This window comes from Macrotis lagotis, chromosome 8 (genome assembly GCF_037893015.1).
Source record: "Macrotis lagotis isolate mMagLag1 chromosome 8, bilby.v1.9.chrom.fasta, whole genome shotgun sequence".
In the NCBI taxonomy this organism is placed as follows: Eukaryota; Metazoa; Chordata; class Mammalia; order Peramelemorphia; family Peramelidae; genus Macrotis; species Macrotis lagotis.
The window spans coordinates 187,945,391-187,960,620 of NC_133665.1; the positions used below are offsets into that span (position 1 = coordinate 187,945,391).

Below are 15,230 nucleotides of genomic sequence, written 5' to 3' on the forward strand. Positions count from 1 at the left end.
CAAGGCAAACGGGGTTAAGTGGCTTGCCCAAGGCCACACAGCTAGGTCATTATTAAGTGTCTGAGACCGCATTTGAACCCAGGTCCTCCTGGCTCCAGGGCCAGTGCTTTATCCACTTTGACACCTAGCCGCCCCTCATTTGTTATTTGAATCCACTTTTGTTTCTCCAAAATAGTCTTTACAAAGCATTTCTGAGTATAAATATCATCTCCTATATTCTTACTTATATATGAATATATGTTATATATATATACATATATATATATCCTTTACAAAATTATTAGTACTGTAGAATGGGAGAGAATAGTGAACTCTCCTTCTGAAGTTTCAATGAATGACTTAGAAGATCATAGATTTAGGAAAGGAAGGCCTCAGAGGCCATATAATAGTTTAACCCCTTCATTTCACAGATGAAGAAACTGAATTTCAGAGAGTTTGAGTGACTTAGTCACAATTATGTAGGTGGTGAGAGTCAGAGATGGTATTGATACCCAGGTGTTATAATTTCAAGTCTAATGTTAAATTCTATCCAGGAAGCTACATGATCTTCTTCATTCATAAATAATAATTTGCTACAATGGAAAAGGCAGTGAAGATTGGAGAGCTACCTTTTGGATGGCTTTCTAAAAACAAAGTTGTAGAACTGGCTGCGGCCTCTTGTGCAACCCATTTGGCAATCTGGTACAGCTTATGGACTGCTCAGAAAAATTATTTAAATTCATAAACTATATAGGATTTCAAAGGAAACCCATTACATTGAAATAGTTATTAAAATATCTATAAAAACAAGTTTACAGGTTAAACTTAAGAATCCTTGAAATCTACCCCTTTATTTTATAGTTGAGGAAACTGTCCCAGAGAACTCATATAAGTGAGATGATTTGACTAAGGTTAGGTGCTAAACCAGATTCAAATGTAGGCATTCAAATGGGCTCATTTACCCATTTTCCATTACATCATGCTCAGTCAAACAAGCCATTAGCCAACAGGTATCTATTGACACATACTATGGGCTGGGGGTATAGGTTGTGGACTGGGAAGACCAGGATCTCTGTATGGGGGCTACCAAGTCCTTTTCAGGGCTGTTTTCCACCTTTGGTAACCATCTGATTCAGCCACATCTTACCCGTGACTCCAAGGAGCTGCTACAAGTGCGGGAACCACACTTCCATAAACCATTTTGGTAGATGGGCTAAAGCAGATCGAAGGTCATGAAGGGGTCTCTAACCCTTTGTTGAGTTGAGGGTCGTCTATCTCGAGCATGGGAAGTTTTTCTTCAGTGAAATGGCAGAAGGAAACAATGTTTTCCAATGACCATGAAAGTGTTTGAAATAGGTTTTGTGGGACACTTGGAATCTGATTAGACTACAAAGCCTATTTCAACCACCTTTGTGGTACACTTAGAGTTTAGTGACAGTCGCTCTTTGACCCGCTTAGTCCAGAACGTTCCAGACTGTGAGGCGTCTCTGTCGCCCCTGGAGAAGACGAGAGGAGGGTCCTAGATCCGGCCGGTCAGGGCCGGTCAGGGGCCAAGCGGACGGAGAACTAGCTGCACAAAGAGCGGAGAGTCAGAGCCGCCCCCCACCCACCCTAGGACAGGGTGTTGAGAGGGGGAGTGAAAGGGAGGCACGGGACCCAAGCCTCCTGGCCTTCTAGGCTCGAGGCCAGTGGTTGGCAGTAGCTCGAGGGCACCTGGGGTTGGACAGCTTCCCGGAGCCTTGGATTCGGTATTTCCATGAGATCAGCCATTGGGGCAGCAGCCCGTCTCCATCTTGCCCCAAGACGGTCCAGACTCCTCTCCTCCTACCATCCTGTCTCCCTTTCTCCATCTTTCCTGTAGTTCTACACATTGTGGTGTGACTCCTCAGGTATATGAAAAGAACAAAGGAAAGGAAATATAGGGATGGTGGAGGGGTGGTGGTGGTAGTGGTGGAGGAGAAGACTTCTCGGTGGGTATCAGTGATGATTCTAACGTCACACCGATTGGAAGTACCAGAGAGATTTGAAGCCAGGTCCTCAGCCCTCAAGTCGGTACGACCACCATCCCTACATCCCTGACAACCAAACCTCTCCTAGATCTTCCTGATTTCCTGTACCTGGGGTGGAGGATTTCTGGTCCTGTCTGGTTCTTAATCCTTCAATGGACAATGGATGCTGCACAAAACACTAGAGTTTGTGAAGCTCTTTACATCATCTCACTCGAACCTTATAAGAGTCCTTTGAAATATTATTATCCCCATTTTACAGGCTCAGAGAGGTTGCCCATAGTCACCCAGCCAGTATAGATCAAAGGTAAGGCTTGATTTCAAGACTTCCCCTGAGGTCAACCTTGATCCACTTCAGCAGGTTGCTTCACTTTGGACATGGGAAGAAATGGATAATTACTTTTAACAATCCATTCCTGGCCTTCATTCTTGGCTTTTTTCAGTGTTCAGTATTAAATGTATTATTTCAAGTGATCTCAAAATCACTATTTGAGATAAATACGACTGGGGTGATCATTTTACAGTTGAGTAAACCAAGGCTTAGATAGTAAGTGTGAGAAGCATTGACATCTCCTGAGCCCAAGTCCAAATTAATGGTCACCAAGTTCAGGCCACCAAGGAAGCAAACATATTTTTTTTGTTTTGATGTTTGCTTTGGTCTCATGAACACAAATGCTATTAAAAGATGTTTATATCCTGCTTAAAAATACCAGTTATATAATTTTAGATATGGAGTTTAGATATCTGGATTGTCCAGATCTTGGAAATCAGTGAAATGTTCTTGAGGAACTTCAACATTTCAAGTTACCACAACTGTTTTGTACAAACTTAACTAAGGATCAAATGAGATAATAGTACAAAGTACAAAGAAAATAAGACAGAATTGTCTGGTCTCAGTAGCCTGCCTGGCTGCCTCTAGTTCTAGCTAAGTTAATCTCCTTTATACAGGGAAAAAATTCTTGTTTCTGATATCACTTACCAGTAAATTCTGTTTCTTAAAAACTGGCTTTGGAGGTTTGAGGTCTAAGAGACCCATGGATATATATGGTTTAGCTTTTCTTCACTATCACTGGTCCTTCAGTCAAGTTATTAGCAGCTTTAAATGCATAGAGGTGTTTTTTTGGCAAGCCAAAGTGGTTAAGTGACTTGCCCAAGGTCACACAGCTAGGTAATTATTAAGTATCAGGTTGGATTTGCAGGTCTCCCTGAGTCCAGGGCTGGTGCTCTATCTACTGCACCACTTAGCTGCCCAGATGGTATAGAGTTTTTATTGGGGTGCAAGAGAAAAGGTATATATTAATTAGCTTAAGAGTGACACTTATTCAGTCACCTGGTGGACTCTTGACTGCCTGTCAGGGTGGCAAGTCCGCCTATCATGAGAGTCAAAAGAACACTGGTTCAAATGTTTTATATCTCATTTATTATCTGTGTGATAGTGGGCAAACCATAAATCTCGGGGTCCAGTTTTCTCATCTGTAAGATGATGGGGCTTGACAAGGCCACTTTGAGGTCTCTTTCAGCTCTAGATCAATGAGCCTATGGTAACAATTAACTTGGAATAATATTGGACGAATTGATTACCATCTCACAGTAGGAGAGCAGAGGCCCAGGGGACTTTTTGCAAAGGAGAAACCAAATCTTTTGGATCTTTTAAGCATGAAAATTAGGAGGTGAACAGCAGCTATACTTCAAAGTGAATTGAACACTTTTTTGAGCAAAGGAACAAGAAGCATTACAATCAATGGGCCAAAGAATTTAAATCCATCCCTGATAACTGGGCTCTCTTTTACTATTGCCTTATTCATCTTTGATAGTAGTTCCCTGTGAGTCATTTTTTTGTCTCTCTATTTTTTTTTTAAATTTGGAGAATATTAGATATCAGATGTAGCATATTTATTTTTTATAAATAGAATTTTACTTTCTGAAGTAGCTTTCAACATTCCCTTTTTTAAAAAAAAGGTTTTGAGTTCCAGTGTTTATTCCCTCCCTTCTCTCCCCTTTCCCCAAGATGGCAAGCAACTCAATCAATGATTGTTAATATAGACATTTCATCTTAAATGGAAGGTACAGTGGCAATTTTCTCGTACAATAACAAATACCTAAGAACAACACAAGGGCTTTTTAAAAAAATTATATTGGGAGACAAAGAAGAATCTGAAAAAGCATTAGACCTTTGTTTGGGGAAGATAGGATGATGATTAATAATCTATTAGAGAGTGGAGATGGAGCTGCCCAATTCCCATTTTGTTTGTTTTTCTCTACCAAAGAAAAAGACTTTTGGATTGGGAGGGACCGAAAATGACTCACAGGGAGTTGCTCTCCAAGATAAATAAGGAAATAGTAAAAGAGAAGCCAGTTCCCAGTGATGGATTTAAATCCTTTGGCCCAGATGAATTGTATCCCCATTCCTAACAGAAGTGGCAGCTGGGAGGGTAGAACCCCTGTCAATGTTGTTTGAAAGATCATAGAAAATAGGAGAGGTGCTAAATAATTACAGTAACAAAAACAAAGAACAGAGACTGTCCACTAGAGATCAGTGAATCGAAGTTTGGTTCTTAGGATAATGTAACCCATTAAAAAGATGACTGAGGAACCAGTCCCCGGAAAGGGAAGCAGAGATTATAAAGCAGCCAAATCCTTGGCTTCATCAAAAATAAATTGAGTCAGACTGACCTCATTTCCTTTGTTGACAGTGTCACTAAGCTAACAGAAGAGAGCAACAATTTTAGTAAAGCTTTTTTGATAAAGCATCACATTTTATATTTGTGGAGACAGTGAGATTTGTATTAGATAATCTGATAACAGAAGCATTCAGAACTGGTTTGAGTCATAGGGATAGGATGTTTCCAGGAGAGTACCTTAGGGTCTGGACTTGGTTCATCAAAGACTTGGATAGAAACATTAATGGCCTGCTCAGCAAATGTTCACATGACACATAACCAGGAGGGCTAGCTAACAAATTGGCTAATAGAGTCAGGATCCCAAAGGCGAGAATGTGAAGCTGAACATACTAAGATGGAATTCAGTAAAGATGAATGTGACATCTTGCCCTAGGCACAAAAACAGCCAAAGATGGGAAGGGCATGAATAGACATGAACATATTCAGAAAAGGATCTGGGGTTCTCATAGACTGAAAGCTCAATGTGGGTCAACAGTATGGCAAGGCTATCAAAAATTCCCTTCTGAGCTTGGGCTGTAATAGGAGGGGCATAGCTTCTAGGAATAGAGAGTGGAGAATCCTTGCTATTCTACCTTTGCCTGACCTAATTAAGAGGACAGTCTCTAATTCTGGCAATTGAAGAAGGACCCTGCTAAACTGGATAGCACAGTCAGAAGAGTGAAATCAAAGAAAAGGGCAAGTTTAACCTGTAGGAAAAGCATGCTTCTGGATGATGTCAAGGTATATAAAGGGTTATCATGTAGGAGAAGAAATAACACCATGTTGTAGAATAATAATGAATATTTGTAAAGCACCTACCATGTGCTAAGTGCGGTATAAACTTCTCTTTTGTGCAGAATCAGAAGCAAAGGGAAGGAAAACAGGAACCGCCAAACTTTCCTATTTGAGCTATCCAAAAGTGAAATGCGTTATCTGCCTAGCATCTTCTTGGAGGTCTTCCAGCAGATGCTTTATGACCACCTGTTGGGTCTATTATGTTGGTGACTCCTTTTTTGTGTGGGTTGCATAGAGTTTCCTTCCAACTCTCTCACTCCGTGATTCAGGAAATCTAGGGCCATTATAGTTCAATTCATCCAACAATAAGACAGTGGCCTCTGCAGGCATAGAAGGGAGAGTGTGCCCCCTGGATTAGGTGACTGTATTGGTAACTTCTGTTCTTGCTAGATCTTCTTCAAAAGGAGAAGAGGAAAAGGAACATTTATCGGCAGAGATTAGACTTTGGGGTCAGAGCAGTCAGAAGGAGGCCACCCAACGTAGAATGAAAAGCATATTTCCACTGACTGCAGTACCTGCCTGGGTTAGGTTGGACTGTGTGGCCACGACCCCTTAGACATATACAACCCTTTGTGGGATAAAATACAGTTATCTTCCCACGTTCTCTTCAGTGAGTTCTGGTTTTCTCTTCTTACCCATTTAGCTAGCCAATGGCAAGCAAGAAGAAAGACATCCAGTTACAGGTACGTATCATGAGCTATGAAATCATTTGATAGTTTGGGTTCATTTGTGGCTTAATCCCGGGTACTTACATAATATTTTCCTTATTATAGACACTCATCAATAATGAAACACTCTGGGATGAAATGTTGCAGAACAAAGGCCTAACAGGTATTTTGGGAATGACTGCCCTTTAGTGTCTTTCTCCCTGCCCCTCTGCTAAGGTTCACAAATAGTCACCCAGTTGGTTGGTTGGTTCTGGGTTTTTGTTATCAGAGAAGATGAAAATGACATCACTATGTTGGAGACAAATGACAGTTGTATCCATCTGTGGTTGATTAGCCCAATATGAGCTCTGAATGCTCTACTACAGGTTGGGCACAAATAGTCCTTATGAACACCTGGGATGGGTGCTCTAAACTTATGGATGTCATGTGCTGACCGGTCAAAAGTGACCCCTGCCTTTAGCCCAGATTTGGATGGGTCTGTAGCTGTCACTGAGGTTGCTTAATCCTTGCTAAACTTTTCTGTTTTAGTAATTGATGTTTATCAAGCTTGGTGTGGACCTTGTAAAGCAATACAGGCTTTGTTCCGGAAACTAAGAAATGAGCTTTCATCCGAGGAGGAGCTTCTGCATTTCGCTGTGGTAAGGACTTACGTCTATAGGCCTCAGATGTAGTATTGAAAGGGATCCCTAAAGTCCTCTTATTCAGTCCTTCGAACATCCTGAAAAACTGAGGTGAATTTCTTGAAGCATATTTTTCATGGTGTTTAATATTGCCCTTCCTCCTTCTGCCTGGTTTATGTTTGCCAAAGAGCAGCTACTTTAACTTGGGTGAATTATTCATCTTCTTCCTCATCTACAAAGGAAAAATGATTATATTTCTAGTATTTCCACTGAAGTTCCATTTGGATGCCTCCTCATGGCTTTGAGGTAACCCTTGATGATGTAGGTGGATTTGATGAATACTTTCATTCAGAAGAAGAGGCAGGGAAATATAGATAGAAGCAGCTATTTTTTTCTTAGAAATTTCTAATAGATCCTGCACTGACTGCTTAAAAATTCTAGGGGTTTTTACCTAAATGATAATGATTCACAAAATATTCCATTCTTCCTTTATGTTTTAAAAAAATATATAATAATCATGTTATGACAGTAGCAGCAAAATGTTTAAATCAAAAAATTCTCATGTTTTTATAATGGGCAGATTAATGACAGGTCACCATCAGAATGTATGTATATCCAAGTTCATCAGTTTGTGATCAAAGGGTGATTGGTTTGTTTGTATATAGACTGGAATATTGGATTAAAAATTTTCATAGTTATGTTTATTTGAGCTATTATAAATAATATGACATGAAAACATTTCTAAGTTTCTATTAACAATTGAAGCATAATTTCCATTTAATTTAATTTATTAAATTATAATCTCATAAATATAAATTATAATTTGCATGTTTAATAAAATCATTTTAATTTTAAGAAAGATACAATTATTATATCTGAGGTTTCAAGGCACTATGAAATATAGAATGTATTCCATTTTTTTACTTATTTGTTTTGCCAACACAACAAATAATTATAAAAAGATAACAATTTAAACTTTAGTGTAAAATTCAACAAAAATTTTCTTTAAAATTTTCTATTTCATGAAAATAAACATCATAATTAGAACCACTGATGGAGGTCACAAATAGTCATGTAAAATGCACTAATATTTTTCATGCAAAATGCACTAACATTTTTCTTCACTATACTATCTTCTTTGATAGACACTATTCCAAAAAAGAGCCACATTCATGGAATGCATCAGTGTTAGTGCTTTAATTTACTCTTACTACTGAGTCTCAGTTATCAATGGGGCTCGAAAACACTTTTTGGAAATGAAAATGAAGCTCTGGATATGTATGGCATGTTGAGAGGAGTGAGGGGAGGTTTCAAAGTATAAATCATTTTCCTGTAACAAGTGTCTGAGGTCCCATTTGACCTCAGGTCTTCCTGATTCCAGCACTGGTGCCACCTGACTACCCCAATCTTATCTCATTTGATCCACAAGAGAGCCCTGTCAGGAAGATGTTATTATCGTTCTCACTTTGCAGATGAGGAAACTGAGACCAGAGAGATTAGTGATTTATAGTCATAGAGATAAGTGTCTGAGACAGGATTCAAACTCAAATTTTACTGTCTAGCATCCTCTTCATCATCCCAAGCTGCCTTATCAGTTGCACCTGACTTTGTGTCTAGGCTTTATAGTAGGAAGGGACCAGAAAAAAGTGATCATTTAATCAACTATGCTCATCATGCACATGAAGAAACTGAGGCCAGGGATACTAACTGATTTCTCTAGAACTGTGAAATCCACTGGTTCAAGTTGAGTTCTCTTTCCACTGTTTTAAATCAATGCAGAAATGGATTTTATACAGTTTTGAACCTGATGTGTAGACACTAGCCTGTGAATATATAAAATTTTTGCCTTTATTTCAGGCAGAGGCGGACAGTCTGGCGAGCCTGCAGCCATTTAGAGACAAATGTGAGCCTGTTTTCCTCTTTAGTCTTGTAAGTATCACACCTATGCAAACCATTGTCTTGTCTAGTTTTAAAATTTGAAATGTAGGCCAAAAGACAATGGCTGAATTCACTGATGATGAAGGATGTCCCTGTTCTGCCCACCACACTATTTCCTAGTCTTTAAGCTTTTTGAGGTCAGATAAAATGCATGACTTATCTCACCATACAGTGTCCAACCAACCATTAGGTGTTCAATTAACATTTTTTTCAGGTTTATTTATTTTCTTTTGCAAGGCAATGGGGTAAGTGGCTTGCCCAAGGCCACACGGCTAGGTCATTATTAAGTGTCTAAGGCCGAATTTGAGCTCAGGTACTCCTGGCTCTATCCACTCAATTAACATTTCATAGACTTCTGAAATCCTGGAAATTGGGCTCATCATAGGGTCCAAGTAATTGAATGGAAATCCCTTCTAAAATATCCCTCACGAGTACCATTCCGCTGTCACCCATACTTGATGTCTTGCCATATGGGGAAACTTTCTGCCACTCTGGGCAACTATTCCACTTTTGGAAATCTGTAATTTCTACGGTGTTGGATAGTACAGTGGGAATCAATTGTAATGGGACTAGCTCATCTCAAACTTGGGGTAAATTATTGACAAATTACAGAATAATAGTCTGGTTTACTCATTTTATAGAAGACCTCAAAAGTAGGTAAAGTACTAAGAATAAAGCAATAAATCTTTCCAGAATGCTTCATTAAAAACCATTATTGACATCTTATTTTCATATCAGCTTCATGGCTGAATATATCCCTTCACCCTCTAGTGCCAGTGAGTCATCCCATATAGCTAAGGTTTAAAAAAAGGGGGGGAGGCAGTTCAACAAAGCTTACCAATCTATTACCTGAATTTGAAGGTATATGCAATGCTTCCAACCTGCAACCCCCAGCTCCCCCTGCTCCCCACTGTATAGAAGAGACATAAGATATATATGGTTTTTACTAGGCAATGGGGTTAAGGGACTTGCCCAAGGTCACACAGCTAGGCAAAGACATATTTTTTTCCTGTCTTTTGGCACCAAGATTTTCCATCGAAATCCAAAATGCTTCTTGTTTTGTTTTTATGTTTGCAAGACAATGGGGTTAGGTGACTTGCCCAAAATCACACAGCTAGGTAAATTATTAAGTGTCTGAGATCAGATTTGAACTCAGGTCCTCCTGACTCCAGGGCTGGTGCTCTATCCACTGTGCCACCTACCAGTCCCTGTTGTCACTTTCAAGACTCAATTTAGATTCAATCTCCTGGGTGAAACGTTTTCTATTTTCTTCCTATGGGATCCTCCCACCCAATCATTCCTCTTCAGTATAATCTCAGATTATAATCTTTTTTCTAACTCTGTGTACTTGTCTTTTTTTTTTGGTAAGGCAATGAGGTTAAGTGACTTGCCCAAAGTAATCATTAAGTGTCGAGGTCAGATTTGCACTCCTGACTCTAGGCCTGGTGCGCTATTCACTGCACCACCTAGCTGCCCCTAACTCTGTGTACTTGTAATTCTCTACCTGCTCCCAATAAATGTAAACCCCTAAGTGTTATTTTGGATGCTTTTGTTTTTGACAATCTATTTCCTGCACTCAATGCAGTGTCTTACATTTAGTCTGAATTTTATTGATAGGTTTTTAATTGGAGCAAAGATTCATCCAGTAGTCCATACTGGAGCCAAAGCATCCCAAAAAGTGCAGTGTGGGTGGGAAGATAAAGGAGGCAAGGCTTCATGGGATATTGGCATCTAGTGCTATTTTTGTCAAAGTAGATTTCATTAATACCTTTTGGTTTTGCACCACTTCTTCTGATGTTTCCATGCAATGCTTTCTTGCTACAATGAGAGATGTTTAAGTAAAAACAGCGCATACACTGATGGTATCCGAGGACACTTTGTTCTAGTGATCTATGTCTACTGAGAGGAGTGGGGGCTTATTTTAAAACAATGAATTAAAATAGTGGAAAAAGACTTTGATAATTATTCATAATTATAATTGAAAAACTGATCATGGAATTACACTGAGAACATGGTTTTTCTCCTCTTTTCTTTCAGAATGGCAAAATTGTATCAATGGTTAGAGGTGTAAATGCACCACTGGTAAATGCTAAAGTGATTCAACTGATTGAAGAAGAAAGAAAAATTTTAGCAGGGGAAATGATCCGCCCAGTGGTAATTTACCAAAAACCTTGCTTTCTACTTGAGATATTTGGAGACTATGAGATACTGATAAAGTTATCACTTCACCAATGTAAACTAATATAGCCCCTCAATCACCAGTCAGTTAGTAGGTACCTTTTGTGTGAGGAAACCCAGGTAAGAATTAAATTGTACCTGCCCATAAGGGCTCTAACAAAGGAGACAACACACACATATGTAGGTATAAATGAGGCACATTAAAAAGAGACCCAAGGGAACTGCAACAGGGTAGATCCTAGGAAAGAGGGACTAAGGAAACAAAGATGATACACTATACTCTTTCTCATCTTGTTTCATTCTTTTTTTTTCCTTTTTAATTTTATTAATTTAAGGCAACGGGGCTAAGTGACTTGCCCAAAGTCATACAGCTAGGTAATTATTAAATGTCTGAGCTCACATTTGAACTCAGATCCTCCTGACTCCAGAGATGGTGCTCTATCCACTGTGCCAACTAGCTTCCCCATCATGTTTCATTCTTGTCCATATTTCCTATGTTATTGTTTATCTTTCATTCTTTCTTTTTTCTTCTTTTTTTTTTGGCAAGGCAATGGTGTTAGTTGACTTGCCCAAGGTCACACAGCTAGGTAATTATTAAATGTCTGAGACTGGATTTGAACTCAGGCACTCCTGACTCCAGGGCTGGTGCTCTATCTACTGTGCCACCTAGCTGCCCCCATACTTGTGTTTTTTTAAATGAGTTGCCCAAGGTCACACAGCTAGGTAATCATTGTCTGACACCAAATTTGAATTCAAGTCCTCCTGACTCCACTGCACCTCCTAGCTTCCCCCATACTTGCCCCGATACTTTTAAATTGAATTTAATTGCAGTTGGACTGTACCATCTGGATGCAGTTGTCAGATATGGATCCAGATGACTGGAGATGGCTCTGGATACAGTGGGATGTCTTAGTCTTTTTAAGATAACATCTTTCCCAGGTCTCGGTTTGACTGAGGCAATACCCAGTCAGTGATTAAAGCTAAGTAAATGTGTAACTCCACTGCACTGGAGATTTTATTTTGATTTTCTAATAAAGTAGGGGCAGCAAAGGAGCACAAGAATTCATCATTCTGTCTCAGGATGTTGCACTGAAACTGTTCCTGGGGCAACTGACATTCCTTCATGGTGACTGGTGGGAGATAGACACCATCTTGGGGAAGAGCTAATTGTTCTCACTAAGTGGGTTCCACATTTATTGTTTCTATGTTGCTGAAGAATTGGAAATACTGTAGGTACCCCCTAAACGGACCAGCTTGGGGCAAGGCTCTGGTCACTGTAGTGACCTAGTTATCATAACCTAGTTATGGTTAGGACGGCTGCCCATCTCAGTCTAGACAGATAGCTTCTTCCAAAGTCTTTCCCATAACTTCTTTCTGTCCACAGTTCATGATTAGGAACAGTTACCTAGCATTTAGCATTCAGTTGAACAAAACTGTCACATCACTAATTTGTTACTTGAGGGGAGGGGAAACTACTTGACCAAAGGATGAATAAGAATCTTTCTTTGGGGGGAGGCTTTCAAAAGTTGCCTTTGATTATTTTCGCAGTAGAAAACAGAAGAAGGGATTGCAGATTGGAGGTCTTTATCATCTGTGAGGACGAATATCTAAATCTTTAAGTAATCTGAATAATTAATCTGATAATTAAAAACACCTTGGGCTTACCAATAAAATTCACTGAGCCCCTTTGCTCCCTGCCATCTATGAAAACATCTCAGAGCCAGTGCTAAATGATAAAAGACCAGGGGTGCCTTCATGCCCAAAGCAACATGTAGTCCTCTGGAAAGGGTAATGAAGTGTAATGACATTCAGATCTCATCTCTGCCTCTTCCAGGTTGTGTGACTCTGGGCAAGTTATTCTTAAATCCTCTGAGTCTCAGTTTACTCATCTGTAAAAATGCGGACTCATATTAAGATCCTTTGCAAATATACATATATAGTATAAACACACAGATGCATTCCTATATACAAATATATATGTGATCCTACAGCAGTTATTTTTATTAGATAACCTTAATCCATTCCTATGACTTTTTTTGGGGAAAAAACTATTTGGATGATAGTTCTATTCTGTCAGTTGTGGATCAAAAAGTGATTTATTTAAACAACAAACTGCTATAACATTAATTTGTTCTCTAAAAGATAGAATGGAGCATCTAGGTGGTGCAGTGGATAGAGCACTGGCCTTGGAGTAAGGAGGACAAGAGTTTGAATCCAGCCTCAGACTCTTGATACTCACAAGCTGTGTGACCTTGGGCAAGTCACTTAGCCCTGATTGCCTACCATCCAGGGCCATCTCCAGTCATCCTGATTCATATTTGGTCACTAAACCCAGATGGTTCTGGAGGAGAAAGTGAGGCTGGTGACAAAGCACAGCATCCCCCACTCAAATCCAGTTCACCTGCTTGTCATGGCATCAGCTCCCTGATGTCCCTGTCTTCTTTGTTTATCATCATCAAGAGACAGAGCACATTTCTAAAGAACTAAAGTTGATTATTGCTAAGAAGGGAATGGGGAAGGGAAGAGGAAGATTGAGTACAAGCAAGCAAACAAGGAACTGGGCAGGAGAAGCTGTGTCATGGAAGTCATGGGAGAACTATGCCATGGGAAAACATTGGATTGGTCGAAAAGCAATCATGAGGTAGAACTGAAGTTAGCTCCTGTGTTCCATCAATGGCTGTGACTAGTTGTGAGCATTAGAGGAAGGTCTCTGCTCATATGAACCCTTTATGATTGATATATGGGAACTCAGAATCCTTACCTCTGCCTCCTACGAGGGAGGTCTTTCACTTTTTCCCAAGCTCATGGAACCTTGGTTTCTAAGTTAATTTACATCTAATCTGTAAATATTGGTACCTGCTTATTTATATGCTGGTTAACTCATATTAGAATGTAAGGTTCACGAGGGCAGCTCTTAACACCATGCTCAACTCAGAGGAAACACTTAACAGGTGTTTGTTGATTGGCTGATTGAAAATTCATGTAGGGTATAAAGACATGGATGGAGGAAGAGAACCTGTATCCTGGGAGTACAAGCCCACATCCACTAGCTCACAGACCCATCTGAAGATTGAAATATAAAAGACTGTCACAGACTGGTTTGAAATGACATTTTTCTAATAATGAGTTTGAACAATTTTTTGATCATTTTTGATCATTTTGATCATTTCTTGGAGTACTCCTTGTTCGGATTCTTTACTTACTTGTTATATGAGGGCAGGCTAGTATAAGCTAGATTTTCCATTTACAAATCTGCGTACAAATCTTTATGGGTTAGGATGCCCAACTTATATTGGTTTGCACAGGGACACCAAGTCTTCCCTTAGCACTCCACATTGCAGAGAGGGGGAGCGATATTCAAATAATACCCACTCAGACAGGTTCTTCTAAGCTGGAAAAACTTTGAGGACAGTCCCAGTGATGGCTGTGGCTCTATTCCAATATATAATTATGGAGTTGAGTGCCAAGAACCTTATCATCAGTAGACTAGTCACTTGAGGATGAATTTTGAGATTTGGAGATCCAGACACGAGGGAGGGGCAGGGTCAGAGTGGAAGAAAATAACTGGGACAAAGAATCACAGTTTGTAGACTTTATAAACATTCATTTACCTTTTCAAATACTAAATGTCAGATGAGAAAGTCAGATCTGTGACTGGGGGCACCCTGAAGCCATCCAGTCCCATTCTCTCATCTTTAGATGAGAAAACAAGTTTGATAGGTAGTTAGGGAGCAGGGCCAATATTTGATCCCGACTCTCCTGAATCCAAAGCCAAATTTCTTTCAATGTTAATCATAAATAATGATAAAGTGATTACTACGTACCAGCCCCTGTCCTAAACTCTTCAAGATTATTTTCTCATTTGGTACTCTCAACCCTTGTAGGAAGGTGCTATCATTATCCTCATTTTACAGATGAAGAAACTGAGGCAAATGACTGTTAAGTGACTCCACAGGGTCACATGCTTAGAAAATGTCTAAGACTGGATTTGAACCCAGGCCTTCCTGACTTAAGGTCCATTGTAGACTTTATAAACATTCATTTACCTTTTCAAATACTAAATGTAAGATGAGGAAGTCAGAGATCTGTGACTGGGGGGGGCACCCTGAGGCCATCCAGGGGGTACTTAAAGTACCCCCTGGATGTCCCCATTTCCCATAATCACCAGTATGTCAAATTATGATGGGAAAGATAGGATCCTATCCATTGAGATCCTCTTTGAATTTCAAAGTTGGATAGGATCTCAGAAAGAGGTCTACCACACCAACTGAGTGAACTCATGGGTAGGCATAGAGCTACAAGTGGTCCTGGCTCTGTATATAGCTACAGTGTCAGAGAGTTCCAAGTCATAGATGAGCCTGGGGAGATTTTATATAGTTTTGTGAA

General features: G+C 39.7%; 1 protein-coding gene across 2 annotated transcripts in view; it reads left to right on the top strand.

Annotated features, from left to right (window-relative positions):
• The first annotated feature begins 1,465 nt into the window (after positions 1-1,465).
• Positions 1,466-15,230, top strand: part of NME8 (NME/NM23 family member 8) — a 51,754-nt gene continuing 37,989 nt past the window's right edge. The window contains exons 1-6 of one of the 2 annotated variants that reach the window (XM_074199194.1): positions 1,466-1,868; positions 6,084-6,123; positions 6,214-6,271; positions 6,637-6,746; positions 8,586-8,657; positions 10,704-10,820. In XM_074199194.1, the coding sequence (XP_074055295.1) occupies positions 6,091-6,123; positions 6,214-6,271; positions 6,637-6,746; positions 8,586-8,657; positions 10,704-10,820 (390 nt within the window). In that variant the 5' untranslated portion in view covers positions 1,466-1,868; positions 6,084-6,090. Of the gene's footprint in view, positions 1,869-1,940; positions 2,032-6,083; positions 6,124-6,213; positions 6,272-6,636; positions 6,747-8,585; positions 8,658-10,703; positions 10,821-15,230 lie in introns of those variants that run through there. The other variant, XM_074199195.1, reaches the window with a different exon arrangement.